The sequence below is a fragment of the Struthio camelus genome, chromosome 3 (genome assembly GCF_040807025.1).
Source record: "Struthio camelus isolate bStrCam1 chromosome 3, bStrCam1.hap1, whole genome shotgun sequence".
Taxonomy (NCBI): Eukaryota; Metazoa; Chordata; class Aves; order Struthioniformes; family Struthionidae; genus Struthio; species Struthio camelus.
In genome coordinates, this window is record NC_090944.1 from 108,874,498 (window position 1) to 108,892,137 (window position 17,640).

A 17,640-nucleotide genomic window follows, 5' to 3' on the forward strand; every position below is an offset into this window, starting at 1 on the left:
GGGAAGACTCTGTTTCATCCCCTGCAAGTGACCATCACCCATCCCGCACGGAAAAGTTGGCAAATTCCCCCTCTCTGCATTCCCCTGTGTGCTAGATGACTCTAGTACGCCTAAGGAAGGGTAGGAGGTGTGGTCCAATCAACACAGGGATACACTGGGAGAAGTAGCAAAGTCTCATAAGTGACACTTCGTGATGGATTTTCCCTTGCGACAGAAGTTCCCTTAAAAGAAGGGCTGGGGAAACTCAGGGGCAGCACAAGCCAGCGAAGCCCCCTCCGCTCCCACCGCAGGGGCTCTCCCACTTGGGCGACTGCAACACACGGGTCGGCCCCACCAGCTCCTTCCCTTGGGGCAAGCAGACAGCCACAGCCCGCTCTGAAGAATTGTCCTGCAAAAGCCCTACAGGGAAACATCAGTCGTGTTTCCACTGATTTCCAATCTTCTTTCACCGGTTACAAAACCCACACAGGAGGCAACATAGACCTTGGTAAAAATCCAGGAGCTGAGTACACCATAGCTATAGTTGGTCACTACATTTGTATTCGATGGAAATACGCTACCTAAAATCTCATGGTGCAATAAAGCCACCTAATGCTGAATGCCTTCTCGCATTCATACGTATGATTCTGCTCTTCCAAGAATTATTTAAAATAAATAAATTTATTTATTAAAATTTCATTCTAAGATTTTAATTTTTTTTATTTAAAATTTCATTCTAATTAAAATTTCATTCTTCATACAATCCGCTTCGGATGAATACTCTCTGTAATTACCTAAGAGGCTGAAAATCATTGTCATTGAGATCAGTTGACAAGTATATTATTCTGTGACAACAGCGGATAAAAATCTAACCAAGCACACCACCACAAAGATATTTAGGCATTTGCAACAAGTTTAAGATATAAACCCCATGATAGTTACAGTCTGGCACATCAGCAGTAACGTTTGCGGTTTAAAAGTGTAGAAATACAGACAGGTTTTTGTTAGTGTTTGTAAACATGCCGGAGATCTTTGAAGTATTGTGACAACAAGCACCCAATAACACCAAGAATTTACTCATGCAGAGGGTAAGACAATTGTGAATGGACAGGGCTGGAAGACCAACAACAGCCCCTAGAATAGCCGAACAACAATGGCTGAATAGGGCTGCTTTGTAGTTTATCATACCAACCTAAGTGCGAGTGATCACAGTGATACTGAAAGTTTAAGTACCTTTTTATGACACTAAATACCTTAGATATGCTAATGGATGAAACAAAATACAAGGAGTGTTCTTTAAGTATAATGCCACTACATCTATAAAAACTTCTTCATAACCACTAAAATACAAATTTGTACTTACCTTAAGCTATCTAAGTAGGGTTGGTTTGTTTGTTTTACAAATATGTGAATATATTTTTAAAGGAAACACACTATAGAACAGCTTTGGAATACCACTAGACTGGCTAGCACCAAAACTTTCAGTTCTTCATGGCTTCATTTTCCATTGTTAACATTTTAAAAAGTTAGTAAGGCCTCTGACACTATAAATTAGCAAGAACTCTCCCTTTCAAGAAAAGGGGAGCAATAGTGCACATTTTTAGATCTCATGCAACTAGTACATGCCATTGTATTGGCTACTTAAAAGTATTTAGCAAATCATGTTTCGTAGATTAAAACAAAATTGTATATTACAGGACTCCGAACATGACTACCTAAAGAAAATGCATGTACTAGGCCAAAGATGAATATCACCTGGAATCAGTATATTTCAAGATATTATTATATCCATTTCTTACAGCAATAGCTCTCCTGGGAAAGACAAACATTTCTATCTCTCACTGTAGGTAGGCAGGTTTTCAGGAATGTGGCTCTAAAATTATCAGCCCTTTGAGAACAACCAAGTTAGAAATTCTGCTACCTGCTCTTTCCAACTGTTCCACATTTTGAATTTCTTGTTCATAATATCAGAAGCTGATAATGTGTATGGAAGGGTTACCTTTAATGCTATGTTTTCCATTATATTAATGTTTCAACACAGCTGTTTGCAGATTTCAATGCTAGAGAAGACCTTTGTCATCCTCTAGTCAGACTTCCTGTCTAACCCAAACCGAGACGACTAAACATTTTCATCAGACCTAGTAACTCGTAGGGGCAATTGCAGTTTTTGAAAGACTGTTTTGCGTTCAAGGCTTCAAGTGATGAAGGCTCCATAAGTGATGTTGAATAAACACTTGATATTCTGGGTTAGCTGATAAACTTTAAAAAGCTTCTTCCTGAAAGGAAGACAGGATCTTGATTCAGTTCTAGCCACCAAAAGAGATTCATTCATGTGTGTCATGACGTTCAGGGGAAAAAAGAAAATCTGAAAAAAGCTTGAGTCACACACAAAGGAAAACCTGTAATTCAGATTACTTAAGTCGCAATCAAAAGAAATGTAGAAGGCCAAATTTTAGATGACTGATGTAGTGCAACACAGGAATTTGTTAATTTTATTAAAAATGAAGTCAAATCAAAAATTTTTCAGCACTGTCCAAATGTTTTAGCATTTTCTCAGTCCTCTCCCTTCATTTTAGGCTAGTACCAGCTCTTTTTTTTTTCCTGTTTCATAGAAAATATTTTTTCCAGAAAATATTCTTTAAAAACGTGCCCAGCTCTACCAATTACCTCTCCAGGTAAGCTCTTCCAATGTTGAATAACCCAACATTAAAAATTTGCACCTTATATCTCACCTTCATTTGCCTAACTCTAACCAAATGTGTTTTGATAGATAATGAGTATTACATTTTATTAGATAATGAGTAACAAATATTTACAATAGATTAAGTTCACGTTTCAGTAGTTTCAGCTCGAGTTTCTAAATGATTCTGGTAATCTTATTACACATATACCTTCGGACTGCTTGCTATCAAGTACTGTAAGTTACACCCACATGATTCATCCATTAAGAGAGTTGCTGGGTTTACAAAAACCTCCCCATACTCATTCTAATTTTAACCTCTCCTTGGATAATGCAATTTCCTGAAACAAAAAGAGCAGGTCAGATTGTTCAGACTCTTGCTCTCAAATGTTCTTTGCGAAGTTAGTTTAATATACGGAGTAACTCATATCCAAATAAAAAGGGATGCTGCAGTGTTTCAGCTCCCTGTTCTGCAGGGGCTGCATAGAAGGAAAAAAAGCAACAAATAGCACTAGTGATTTTTGAAGATGTTTACTGAGGCAGACAACAGTATACTGTAGCACTCAGTACTTGCAGTTTTTCTGAAGAAAAAACGTGAGGCAATCCACTAGCTTTACACTTAGAGTACGCATGCCCCTCAACAGCCAAGAGCTCATGGTCACCCTGGCACAAGAGCACCCAACACCAAGTCTTTCTTGACTTCCAAGAAACTTAACATAGCTTGCATGCTAGCCCAGATTTATAAGAAATACTGTCTTCCCCCCATCTGCTTCACAAATATATCCCTTATTTTATGAACCTGAAGTGCAGAAGCAGACACTGGCAGAGGAATCCTGATTCCATTAATTTCACCTTTATTTTGTCACATTTGCAACTGTAAAACGAGCACTGCATTCGTATAGCAAACGCTGCCCTAATCACCTTTATACATTGCTGGAAAAGAACAGCTGAGAAGACATGTTAGCTGCTCCTAGTTATCACATTATCACAATGGGTTGTTAAGTCTTAAGCTTACCAATGATTTTGTAAAATAAAATAAAATAATTTTTAAAATCCCAGCCATATACTGTGAGTTGTCACAGCCCTGCTGTTCTCGACCTAATGATTTTATTTTACAGTCTGCCTGCGTTCTAGGCCTAGGTTTTTCATTCATGTAGGTCACAGCTGAGATTTAAGGCCAGGCCTCAAGAAGCGTGTGGGGGTGAGGCATGCACAAGACATGTTTTTAGAGAAGTGTTTACTTTGCCTGTGTTTTGTTGGCAACACCAATAGATTATTGAGATCTTTTGGCAAAACAGTCAGTTTGATTCTACACATATTCCACAAATATTTGAGATGAAAACGGAAGGTACCAAATGTTCCTCTGCTTGTAATTAGATCACTATATAAATATATACATAGTAGAATGAAGCAGCATTTTTAACTCAGCCAGTGGAGAAAAAGGGAGAAGTATTTACAACACATTTTTATTGGGAATGAATAAGAAAAATGCTAAGGAACTCTATTTTTGTCCCATTTTTGTCACCCTTGAAAAAACAAAATAAGAAAGCCTTTTTGCTTCTGCACAGATGCACTGAATTTGCTAAGAAAGCTGCAATAAGCCTGTATTAATGGCACATCCACAGGCTGAAATAAAGCATTTGTAAAGTTTCTGAATTTCTCGGACAATCTTTCTGGAGGCAACACCCTAAACATTCCCCTATTCAAAGAAAACTGCTGATTCCACATATTCATACACAGGGGAAGGTTCACGACCAGGGCACCTCTTTGACGGAAGATCAGACATAAAAATTCTACTAAAGCAACTTTGCTTCTTGTCTGGCCAAGTATTTGATGAGTTTCTGTAGAACAGAATATTGAATATTTGCTGTGTCAGGTAATACAGTGGACAGAGGAGCAGAATAGATACTTTATCCTACTCCAAACTCTTTATAATAACAGACAAGCAAATTAAATTACAAGTCTAACTGTTTTAAAGTCTAAATGTGCTCATTTAATCAGAATTTATTATGGACAGATTTTTTTGCAGTTAAATTTTCTAGACCTAAATAAAGTCACAGAAGAAAGAGTACCAAAACTGTAATTAGATTTGATTAGCTTTAGCTCAAAAAGTAAAAAGCATAATTAAATGAGAGTTACTCTGGGGCATTAGTTATTTATCAGCCAGTTGACTTACTGGCTTCATTAAACTGCTTTCCAAACGCAGAGTAAAACACAGTTTCCCCATTTTACATACTTTAGAAAGAATCCCCATGAAAAGTGGCCTTGTAAATCCAAGAAAGCAGTTACTATTTTTATATAAGCAACAAAGATTTTACCATCACCAGCTAACTACTTTATTACGTTACTTTTAAAGAAATAGAGCATGAGACTGATATACGAGAAAAAATTACAGGTTTTTACACGTGTTTAATACCCATACTTGCAGTGTTGCCTAGCTTAAGAGAAGGGTTCTGTCCACATTGTGCCAGCTACTAGGAATAAAATTATTCATAACTATTAGAATATACATGGTACTATCAATGTTTGAGTTATTAAAAGAATAGTTTGATCACTGCATTTCACAAATAGAGAAATAAAAACATTCCATATATCCAGATTATTTTTAAATATAACCTGCTCTTTTATTGCTTGTTTACCTACCGCTATGTTTATCCAATTTTCAGCTTTAAAGAATTATGTATTTGAAAATAAAGTGCAGTTTTCTTCAGCTTCCTCAAGTACATATTTTAAAGGCAGCGGTAATAATGGATTTCATTTAATAGATCCCAGTACAGTAAGTTTAATCAGTGCATTTGGAAGAACTACACTGAAATTCAGTGTAATTTCCTAGTCCTGACTGTAATTCTTTATAGTAAGCCCTCTTCATTCTTTGCAAACCAGTTTACTGCCCTGAGTAAGAAAAATTCTATCAGCAAAATAACTCCAATATGTACGACATTCCCAACCATCCAAACAGGATAAACACCACAGAAGACTACTAACATCAGAAGAGGAAGTTAAAAACAAACAAACAAATAACAATAAAAAAAAACTACCTCCCCCCCCCCCCCCGGGAGGAAATATTTTAGGAGGCATTAAATTCTTAACTTGTTCTTGTTACAAGCGCTAACCATGAAGAGAACCAGCACTTGTGACACTGGTGCAAGGTAGGAACCAGCAGAAGCCCAGGCAGTTTTTGGAGGGTTTGGCACTTCAGGCAGCGCTCCTGTGCCACCCTGTTCTCACAGCAAAAGCCATTCAGCCCTCCTGCAGCTCAACCGCTCTGGCTCTGTGCAGGTGAAGTGCACATTTGCTGGGGAGCTGAAGTCAGGCTTTTCCAGGTAGGCCAGGATGCGAAGTGGCAGCTCAGCCCAACCTCTGTTACACACCACTGCAGGTGAAGGGCCACATGTGCACGTACAGCCATTCCTCATTTCCTGGGCCTTTGGGCCACCCTCTGGTAGACAACCCCCTTTCCACGTTTGTAGAAGTACAGAAAGGATGTTGAATGCAGAAACCGGAAGACTAAAATTTAGCACTTTGGACTTCTTTATAGAGGAGCAACGTCACTACCAGTAATGCTGCATCAGTCTGCACAAAAACATTCTCAGAGATTTGTAATTTTCTTAATAAGCTCACAATGACAATCTCTGGCTAAGGTGCTTATTACACTTCACTCACCCGTGTCCCCCAGAAAGGCAAACTAAAAATCACCGAGTTTTAAAGGAGAAAGGGAGCATGCTGGGTCCTTCACGCCCGGTGGCTGACCTATGGACAGAACCTCCACCAGGTATGAACTGTCACAGCTGCCTGAATTGTCCCACAAGTATAGAAACCACCTGGGTCATAAGAGACAGCTTGTTGGTCTCATCCAGACCCAGTGGCAGAAGTTGAGTCACTCCACAGTCACGCTGATGAGCAGGAGGAGTGGCCAGAGTCATTCAAGACAACCTGATGCTATGAAGCGCTTGCATTTTTGGTGCTGAAACGTTAAGTCCAAGCTTCATACTGTTAACGTGTGCTAAGCAGCTCACTTCAACATATTGTTCATCATGAATTCAGGAGACGAAGTTTCCTTTTGATAACTCCAATAAGAAAAACCGTGAGGGAAGATGTTAACACAGATAGAAAGTGTTAAATACATGGGCTACGTGCAGTGGCAATGTCCAACAACAGATCTCTAAAAATTTTATAATGAAGTCAAGTAATCCATGCTGTAGCCTGCCAAGGAAAGTGCCTAGAGCTCCATCATCTGAAATATATAAAGTGAGGTTTAAAAGAATATAAGGAACAGCCTACCCTGGCAAACGGATTGACACAATCAACTGTCAACCATCATTGCAGAACAGCAGATCAGAGGTAGCACAATTCACAATAGGAACATACCTTAAAACAGAAAGCATCCTGGATAGAACAAAACCGAGGCACAGAAACTGTATGTTTCCCGAAATTCACAGTTTAACACCTTGCTGCATCCAAACGCGCACAGTTCCTGGCATCCGAACACGCACATTAGGAGGCGGCGGACTACCTGTGCTCTCAACAGCCGGGCTGTCAGGACCATTTCCTCACCCCGAGGATGAACTGCCAAGGGTGACCTCAGCTTGGCAGAGTCGCTCTCTTGAGCTAAAGGTCAGTGGAAATTGAGGCACAAAGTGTCTCATTAGAGGGTCCCAGAATCAAACACGATCAAACGTAATTGAAAGTAATTGAACACAGTCAGTCATCTAGTCAGTAACTGGGAGGAGTATTTTGGTATCCCAGACGCTTGCTATCTCACCAGGAGAAGTTAAGCAGATCTCGATAACATGACATCCCGGGGATCACAAAGCAGCTAGCCAAAAGAGTGATATCCTTCATAATTATACAGGGACCACTATTACACATGCTCCCTAAACCACAAAATTGGGAGGGAAAATGGGGTGGGGGGAGGGGCTAATACAACTATTTAAGACAGAACAAAAACAGAAAAGTCCCACCAACTCAATTAAAAGGCTAAGCGAAATGATGTATCCTACTCAGTGACATCTGATTTCTCCTGAAAATGGTTTCAAACTTTTCTCAAACATATGCCGTTGTCCGTCCAGAACAATCCATTTAATAGTCCATCCACTCCTAGCAAAACAACATCCCTCAAATAAAATTCACAAAAACATATGATGACTAAGTAACTTAAAAAGTACACCAAGATACTCTAAAAGACTGCCCTAATTAAAGTGAGACCTATCTGCCAATTGTCATTGTACTGCATAAATAACACAAACATAGAATTTTTTCTCAGCTTTTATTTTACCAAAACGTGCTCTAAACTTTCTCTCCTTCGTTTCCCGGTATCTAACTGCTAGCATCCTGGGAAATATATTACCTTGTATTTAAAATGACATATATGATGACATTTCTGTTGATTGAGTTAAAATAATAACCATATTAATCTCAACTCAGTACCTTAGACCAGGTTTTCATGGGACAAATCCGTAGGATAGCCTACTAAGAAGTGCTCCAACATTTGTTCCAAAGAAAACACTGGGTCTTTTCCTGTGACAGAGCAGCTCCAAATGAAAACCTGAGAACGCTCTTCAACTTAAATGGACTATTAAAAGGAATCAAAGATTATCTTCCGTAGAGCATCTGTTTAACAGTAAAAGAACTGCTCCTCTAAGCGTGTGTTCCAGGGTTGCCTGCAAATCTTGTAAACCAGATTACCCCCACCACCTTTCCTCCCTGAAATTGATTTATAAATGCTATTAGCAAGTCAGGTTAGAGTTCCCAGCTGTATATCTGGACAGAAATCAAGCAAATACAACTGCTGAACTCGAGGCAGTAAGTCTGTTCTGTAATAGTAGTGGCAAATAAAACATATCTTGCTCCAGTAGGCTACACAGTACTCCTGCAGTGATATACATATACACATAGACAGGGAGGCACAAGCATGCTATCTTAAGTCACTTCTCATCTGATAGTCTCCCAGCTCTCGCAAACATTAATTTACACAACAAACCCATCAGCCAGATAACAATTATTAGCCTACTTCTGAGAGAGGCAGAAAATTGTCACTAGAATGTCACCGTACTTACTAAAATCAGCGACAGAGCCAGAATTTGAATTCAGACCATCAATGTTTTTCTATATCATATTTTAAAAATATTTCTGAAAGGACTTTAAAGTTTCATGTATTGGAAGATTAGACAGTGCTCATTCTCTTATAGGGACTGAAAATAAGAGGTTAAGACTGAAGAAATTAAGAGTTTCCCATTAAAAGAGACGATACTTTGAATGAACTGAACGATGTATTTTCAATACATACGCTATTTCATTCTAATTCCTATAAACTAAACTATAAAACATTTTATAAGTACATCTTACCATACAATGTTTTACTCTCTTTTTCGACAAAAGAGGATGCATAAAGTACCACTATTTCATGCCTTAAGCAGAACAATAACACCTGGAACAAAATACACTGGAGGTAATTTTTAACCTAAATACATTAATGCTTGATAAACTGAGACTAGAGATGTATAAAATGTATCAGATATACTACAATAGCTCCCCTATTACTTGGTGATAGGGTGACTCAATAAAAAGGAGCTGTTTGACAAACCAAAACACAGTTTTCAAACTATAGTGCATCAGCAACCGAAAAGCGCATGTGACAAACAACAACATAAAATTCTTACTCCGTAAAACACCTCTCTTAGGAGCACAACCTAAAATCAGAACAGGGATGCAACCCGAGCTGATAGCAAGAACAGTCTTATAACTGTCATTTGCATAAAACAGAACAGGTTGCTATAAAACTTAGTGGACCTTTATTCACTTGCTTAGCCTTCACTCCTGTAAGCTCCCTCACCCCTCCTTACGAGTTGTTTACAGCCTTGGAGCCATGGCTTGATACTTCTTTTCTTTATCTCCACCTGTAACCACTATGCTAGGGATCATGAACGTTTCCTTCTGATGCTTAACGTCAAGAATATACTCTCTGATGCAACTACGAAACTCCATTTACTAATGTGCTTCTGCTCCCTTGGGAAAACTCATTACAGCAATATGGAAACGCTTAGCTGTACATCCTCCTCAAAAAGCAGTAATCGGCAAAACGTAATGCTTCATGTAAGGTGCCAAGCGCACTCCTCGACCGTGACGAACCACGCGAGATGTCGCTTTTTGGTCAGCTCTCCCACGTTAGGTGGCCCAAGTTAGGTGGCCCACTTCTTAGGCCGTAGCCAGGAGATGTTGAAATTTACTAGTCTCAGGCGCTTCACGAAAAGTTTACACAACACGTCGACTACACCTGGGCCGTTTTTATGATGAAACATGCTTTGCCGCGGATGCCTCTTTCCAAACCCCATCCTCACCCGAGAGGTTAAATAATTACCCAATAACCGGGGCCCTAATCGATAGCAAGCTACCAAGCCCCGCCGCCGGCACTGAGTTGACCCCACGGCAGACGCGGCCCCCGACGCGCGGCGGCCCGCGCAGCCGCCCGCGGGGACCCTGGGGCAGCGGCGGCCGGCGCCGGGGGGGGGGGGGGGGGGCAGTTTCTCAGGGCAGCGGCTCAGCCCGGTGCCGCCGGGCAAAGGGCAGCCCCGCGGGGAGGCTCTGCCCGGGCGCGGCGCCAGCTCCGCGCCGGCCTCCACCCCGCAGGGCAGCCCGGGGCTGCTGCCCCCCAGCGCCGCCTCAGCCCGGGCCGGTCCGGCCCGAAACCCCCGGCCAGCCGCGCACCGGCTCCCCGCCTGCACCGCCCCGGCCGGCGGGACGCGGCCCCACGCACACGCCCCCCCCCCAACACACACACACACACACGGGAACAGCCCGAGGGGGCGCCCGGCGCGGCCCCACGCGGGACGCCGCGACACCGTCTGGGGAAAGGAGGAGGAGGAGGAGGAGGAAGGGGTCCGAGGAGCGCGCAGCCTCGCCCGCCGCCCCCTCACCTTTTCTTCTCCTTGTCAGCTGTCATCGCGGCGGCTCCTGCGCCGCCTCTCGGGCCGGGCCGGGCCGGGCTCAACACCTGCCCCGGCGCTCAGCAGCGGGACGCGGCGGCTCCGCGGGGGCGGCCCTGGGCGGCGGGTGCGGTGCGGTGCGGGGCCGGGCCGGTAGCCCCGAGGCGGGCGTACAGTCTCAGGACACTGCCGAGGATTGTACAGCCCGCCGGGGCGCGGCGGACGGACGGACAGACGAGAGGACGGGGAGCGGCTCCGGCCGGGCTGTGCGGCGCCGCCAGAAGAAACTTCTCACTTTAAAACTTGGGCCGCCGCCGGCCGCGGGGGCAGGTCCGGCCCCCTCGCCCCGGCCCCGGCCCCCGCCCGCCAATGGGGGCCGCCGCCGCCGCCGCGCCCGGCCTCCCGCCCACGGCACCGGCCGCCCGGGCCGCCGGCAGGGGCAGCGCCGCCGCCGCTCCGCGCCGCTCCCACCCGCGGGCACCGACCCGCGTGGGGCCGGCGGGGATGCCCTGCCTTCCTCGCCGCTTTCACGCCGGGCTGTCAGTTTTGGTTTGGTTTGGTTTGGTTTCTCTTCCCCTCTTCCCCCCCCCCCCCACCCATTACGGTTTTATTTATCTCAAGGTTGCTTTTTCCCGCGGGCGTTTCCCAGCGCGTCCCGCCGCAGCGCTCCGGCCGGGGGGGGACCGGGACGGGACCGGGACCGGGACGCCGCCGCACCTGCCCGCACCCCCCGCCGGGCTGCGGCCCGGGCCGCCGCGGAGTCGCCCGCCCTTCCCCGCTCAGAAACGGGGCCCTGCCGCCGCCCCGGCCCCTAACGCGGGGGGGGGGGGTTGGTGTCGGGGAGAACGACTTATTTCCAAATAAATAAATACTGCAATGAAGGTAAGCGAGTGGCGCGCGTAGCGATGCCCCTGCTGCCTTGGGGGCTACGGATGTGAGCTGTACACGGTGCAGGCGGCCGCCTCCGCACGGGGCGGGGGGGTCGGCCTGAGAGGTATGTGCGAAGGAGCCGGGGCGCTGCAAGGTAAGGCAGTTTAGCGCCTCTGAGCCAGCGATAGTACTTCCCTCCTCTTCCTTGTTTTCCAATTTTATTTACTGTATCGTATGACATTTCTGTTATTTTCTTTAGTTATAAATAACTAAACTTTAAATTTGTAAAATGCACAGTTGTTGCAAGAAAGTGAAGTATTCCTGGGGCAAGAAGCGCTACAGCTCCTCTCATGCTAGCCCCCGATACGGCTTGTTTCAGTTAAACAAACAGAACCCTTCAGCTGGATTTATATTGATCTTGTTTTACACTAAAACAACCAACCTAGACAAGGACCTACTAGAATATTTCTGAAATCAAGTCTTTCATCGCAGCAGACACTATTTGATCGCTTTTATCAGTTTAAGTTGCGGTCTTCGCCTCACATGCTCTAAGGCTTACCTTTACATTTTATAGACATCTCAAACCAAATGCACACCTTTCCTTAAACTGCATCACCCGTTTTCATGTACTTCTGGGTAATGGAAGTACTGCAGGCAAAAGTGAACCAAGCTAGATATATTTCTTGGTTATTCAAATGTGAGCAATATTCATAGGCTGTTTTGGGTACAGTGGGTCAGAGGGTTTTTTCTTTTACACAATACGAATGTTTAAAGCAACGCGTTAGGTTTGAATTTGCATATTCTGCTTTCTAGTCTGAAAAGAGCTACACAGGCTTACACAGCAACAGCCTAATTATGTGGTAACAGTTTTTTTTTTTCCTGTTATACGAGAGAATCTACACAAAAGAAACCCACAAATATTTAAAACCTAAGTAAACTTAGTTAAATAGAATTTGTGTATGCAGGACTAAATTTAACCTTCTGGGAATAAGAGAATGCAATAGGATCAAAGAGCCAGGTCATTCATTCCCTAGATTAAATAGACTTGTTCATCCCTCATTGATCTCTGCTGATGTCAATGCTCCTTGCTATATCTTAAAGCACTTTACTTGGATAAACAACTTGCTTTTAAAATCAGACAAGAAAAGCATTCAAATTGGCCAAATCTCAAATATTTCAGGTCTAGCCCATCGGCCTAACTTCTGTTGGCTCTGGCCACGTGGATATACTGTAGTTGATTATCAGTCTAGACCTCTTGCTCTCTTGACCAGCGAGGCCTGGAAATGCTTGCACAACAGCAGAATTCACATCTAAGCACCACTCAAGAACCAACACCTCTGTTTCTCTGTGGAGACAGACTGGTGGGCTTCAAAGCAGATCAATGCCCAGCAAACCTATAATCTTGCTGCTACATGATTAAGGCAAAGCAAACGAGCCGGAGCGATTCTTAGGACTCTGTCACAAACATTTTAGTTGCCCCAGAAATTCAGAAGTCAGTTCACAGATCCCATAGCGGTTCATCCACAGAACCTGCAACACAGTCTATGCTGTTATTTCTCACAGCCAAGCTCCCCGTCCTCACCGCTAGGAAAACTGTCCTCTCTTCTGGAGGCTCACTCCAGTTGTCGTTTCTCTTCCTCTCCATGACTATTCAGAGAGGGAAAGATCAAACATATTTCACTGCAGTGTCATTCTACTTGGTCCATGCTGTGAGAATACCACTCCACAGCACCTACAGAATGGCAGGAAGCCTCCTCCTTGCTACAGGATAGTAGAGACTCACATAGTTTTATTCTCAAATGCATCTTTTTACTGTTTTGCTCACCTTTATTGCCAGTCAATATTTATTTACAGTGGTACCTACAGTAAGATGGACCTTCTCTCTTCCTAGAATACTGAGAGGTTTCAATAGCAACCACACTGTGAATACATTTACTCTATATAGATGCCATATTTAATCTGCAGGAGGAGACAACTGCCAGGAAAAACCTCAGACTGTTTTGGTTCAAGACAGTAAACAGCTTGTCTTCTCAATTACTATCGTCATTGTTGGGCCTTTAAGTGCTTTGTATTCCTATATTACTCCTTATGTTTTATCTCATATTTACTACATGTTACAGTTAGCTTATAAATGACAGGCTTATCGCAGAGGAAAGCTCAGGGAAGGGGAAAAAATACTCAGGAAACTTCATGAGCTGACCTTAGCAGGGCTTAGCTGCTTCCCCCCCCCCCCCCCAGTCAAGGTTTCCGTCATAGTCAACACAACAGAATTCATGAGGCTTCCTTACCCTTGACAGTCAGAGAAAAATAAAAGCATTTATGTCATCTACTCTGTATTTTAGAAATTATGTAAAGTGACCCACATTGTTCCCATGTGAACCATTCTGGAGATGCTATAAGAAGAGTCATTTCTTAATTTCTTAACATCCCAAGAGGTATCTTCAAAAGAGAGACATTTGAAATGACTCATTCCCATCTGCCAGAAGATCAGTCACTTGTTCTTGTAGGGCCCCTCAAGTCAACAGGGGACCAGTATATGTCCACTGTGTTTTGATTAGGCTGTAGGGAGAAATACAGGGGGAAACAAATTGCAGACTTACAAAAATAGAATCACAAATGTGTTAGCAAGTTTCATGACCCACCCTCAGATTACATTGAGCAATTAGCAAATCTGCATAGTAACTAGGCCACTGGTACAGCAGTCAATTGGAAATACTATTAGGCTCATCCTCTTAGTGTTGGAAGGCAAGAACACTGTATCACCCAAACCAGAAGTGGGCAAGCTCCTGATTACTTGCATTTATTCTGAAACACACCACTGATTTAGGACCAGTTGTGCCACTTTGTCTTTTCTCAAGATATACATATGTATGTAATCAACCATCCAAATCAGTGCATGTGCAAGTTTGAATGTGCATAGCTATCATTAGTGAAGTGAAAGCAGTTCTAGTACTCTATATTGTGTATGCATGCTAACAGCACCATATTTACTAGGAAAGTACTGGTAAATATTCAATAAGACTGTTCAGCAATTAATGCTCAATGGTACTCGGAAAAAACTTTGCAGGGAAGGCATATTAAAAACAGCTTGCTGAAAGGATGGAAGTTCTTCCACAACTAAGAGCGATACTCAAAAACATGGAAAATTTGAGTGAACTGAAAAAAAATGCAAACTACCTGACAAGGAACACTAGCATGGCTGCCTTCACCAGTTCTCACCCAGTTGTAGGGAGGCTGCTAAACGCATAAATGTTCCTCAGGTCATTTACAGCCCCTATTCATTTTCTTTTCTTTTCCTGCTCAATACTACCAGAAGCGTAACAACAAAAAGTTGATGCTTGTAATAACAAAGAACTGTATTAGGGAAAAGGGAAGGGGAAAAAAGACCAAGTCCTGTTATTGCAACAGAGCTGATCCTTTGAATGAAAAGACTGGATTCTGTATTTGCTCATATCAGAATAATTAAGTTATAGCCAGAAAACATTTATTACAGGTGATAGCCAATGAGATTGGAAAATACAAAACCTCAGGTTTAGCCCCAGGTTAGTTTGCAAGTCTGTTAGCAGGGGAAGAGCGATACTTATAAGCTGGATAAAACACAAAAGTCAAGTGAGAAAGTGAGGCCTACTCAGATGGTGAGACAACAAAAATGCCTGAACCGTGGTGCAAAAGCTAAAGCAGAGCTCCTCGCCCCGCTGTGCTCACGTGTTCCTTCCTTCGCAGCTGCAGGCATGCCCCTGCCCCTCCGTGCAGCCGTACTTTCTGCACAAAGGAGCCATGCCCTTTGCCCACAAGTGGCACTAACCATTTGTCAGGGTAGGAAATAGCACTTCAACTAGCAGACTGGTGGGAACTTTAGGATTTCCTCAGCTAGTCTATAGTTTCATACTGGGGGGAGAGGAAATAAAATTGCAAACCCCCCCCTCCCAACCTATTTACAACAGCACACACCCCTATTACTGTACAGGGAAAGCAATACTCGCTCTGCTGGCAGTACTGGACCATCTGGGCTAAAGCGCTGTTCTGAGGTAGCGCTCCAAGATCCCTCTGAGAGCTTCCAAACGCTGCATGCACACCTTCAAGCACGCCTGGCAGATAAGCTCACTCATTTTGAGGCATTGATTACTTACAGACACATTCCAGGCGTTTCAGCCATCGCACTCCCATGAAAAAAGACACGATGGCCAAAATGTTGGGAATGTACCTGCAAATATTAAAAGGCTTAAAATTACTCAGCTTATCTCTTAGCCTTTTTCAAAATTACATACTGAGGATGTCTGAGGCCTATCCCGAGGAAAGGTGGTAAAATAAAGTCTAATTAGCATTGTGCTGTGTTGCAATAGGATCAGTTTAAGAAGAAAATCAGTGCCTAATGAATACACGGAAACAATCCTGTCATGATACTGGAAACTATCATTTTGAAATTTTGGAAAAGCTGAACTGAAAAAAACAAGAAAAACACAGATGCAATCCAGCTTCTTAACTTAAGGCAGCTTTTGTTTTGATTTTCTTTTTCCCCTTCAACAGCTTATTATTTGGAAATCTCATGTTTCACAGTTACTTTTTTTTTCTTCTTCTTCTCCTTTTTTGGCCTGTTTAAGAGTAGAGGCTAAATACATTTGCTAAGCAGGACTCTGATTCATCATTTAGTATGCAAACAACTCCAATGCAGCCAGGGCAGCTACTCAGCAGCTTAAAAGCTTAGCGCACATGCTGGAGTCCAGCAGATTTAAAAATATTACTGAAGAGGAGCAAGCTTCATCTAGGAATACAGTACACTTCAGTTTGCTTTTTGATATATAATGCAATAATAGCTTAATTCAGTGTAATGCAAATGAAGTATGAAACAAATACGACATTCTTCATTTAATTTGCAGAAATTCTTTTGTCATGTTTCTGGAAGACAGGGGCTATATAGGTACAACATTCATTATTACCCCACGTTCTAGTTTAACGTATTTATTTCACACTCCGTATTGCCCATGGTAGCTGTCAGTACTAGCATCAGGCAGAAGAGGTCTGCAGCTTCTTCCTGCCCTGTGGCAGTAGTTCTTAGGAGGAAACACAGATGCAAGATCACCAAACAGCATGTTTTACTCAAAGCCAACAGAGCCAACAGTTAAACACTTTGGGGGGCCGGGGGCGGGGGGGGTAAACCATTTCTCTCACTGGATTTTAAAAACCAGACTTTGTAGCAATGTTTGTAATACTCACTACCTCCTATGCCCAGGAAGCAGTTGTATTCACAGAGAAGGAGCAGTATAAACATGAGACTCTCCCTCCCAAAGGCACTGCGCGCCAGATGAGCGTCCAGAGAGATGAGCAGCTCTGACTGAAGATTTTTGCAGCGTGAAGCTGGTACCAATCCCTAGTAGTTAACATTCAGTCACTCAGCAAATATTTATTCAGAGACAGCGGAACATTCCCATTGCAGAACTTAGTTTTAAAAGAGCCAGGGGATTTTTCAGGAGCCTAAATATTAATGGAAGCACTGCTCTTAAGATCTTTTCATCTCCGACTGTTACTTCTAGAGGGTTTGTGTGGCATGCGGGTGATGCTCAAGCCTGTACTGACTTTCAGTACAGCAGTGAATTTCACCCCAACATAATCCCAATGACAGCACAGGTTAGAATGGAAACTGAAGCAACGAACTCTCTCCTTAATCCCAGCACTAAATGCTAATTTAACTGCAATCAGGGTAAATAGATTCGGGCATTGTTTTTATTCCCCAAAGGCTCTAATTTACTATAATGAAGATCTTGACAAGTGTTTGTTTTAAAACAGTCATTCTTAAATTACTGATGTTTAACAGTCACTGAACCCATTAACCCTGTTCACGTTTGTCACCTAAAGAAGGTGATGATTTGTTGTAAAACTGGAAACATTCCCAACTTTTCCAGGCACTGCAATACTGAATGCCAAATCTCTATCAAAAAGCAAGTTTCTGTGGGAACTTCTGTGGGAAGTTTCTGTGATGACAGAAAACTGTCATCAACAGGTAAATCCTTTATCACTGCATCCTTTGAGAAGATTATGTAGTACTGCTGGACCTCCCCAAGTTTTAGACCTTTATATTTTGCCCTAAATAAAAGCTACTTTTTAGTAGCTGGGGTTTTTGGTAACTTAAATCATGGGAAGCAAGATTAGGCCCAAAGATATGGCTATACAAGACGTACCATGAACAATCTT

At 43.0% G+C, this 17,640-nt stretch overlaps 1 protein-coding gene across 3 annotated transcripts in view; it reads right to left on the reverse strand.

Annotated features, from left to right (window-relative positions):
- EPAS1 (endothelial PAS domain protein 1) overlaps positions 1-17,640 on the reverse strand; it is a 108,504-nt gene that overhangs the window by 69,612 nt on the left and 21,252 nt on the right. Inside the window, exon 1 of one of the 3 annotated variants that reach the window (XM_068939622.1) lies at positions 10,573-10,898. The exons of 1 other annotated variant lie outside the window; for it this stretch is intronic. In XM_068939622.1, the coding sequence (XP_068795723.1) occupies positions 10,573-10,598 (26 nt within the window). In that variant the 5' untranslated portion in view covers positions 10,599-10,898. Of the gene's footprint in view, positions 1-7,027; positions 7,060-10,572; positions 10,899-17,640 lie in introns of those variants that run through there. One more of the 3 variants, XM_009676280.2, reaches the window with a different exon arrangement.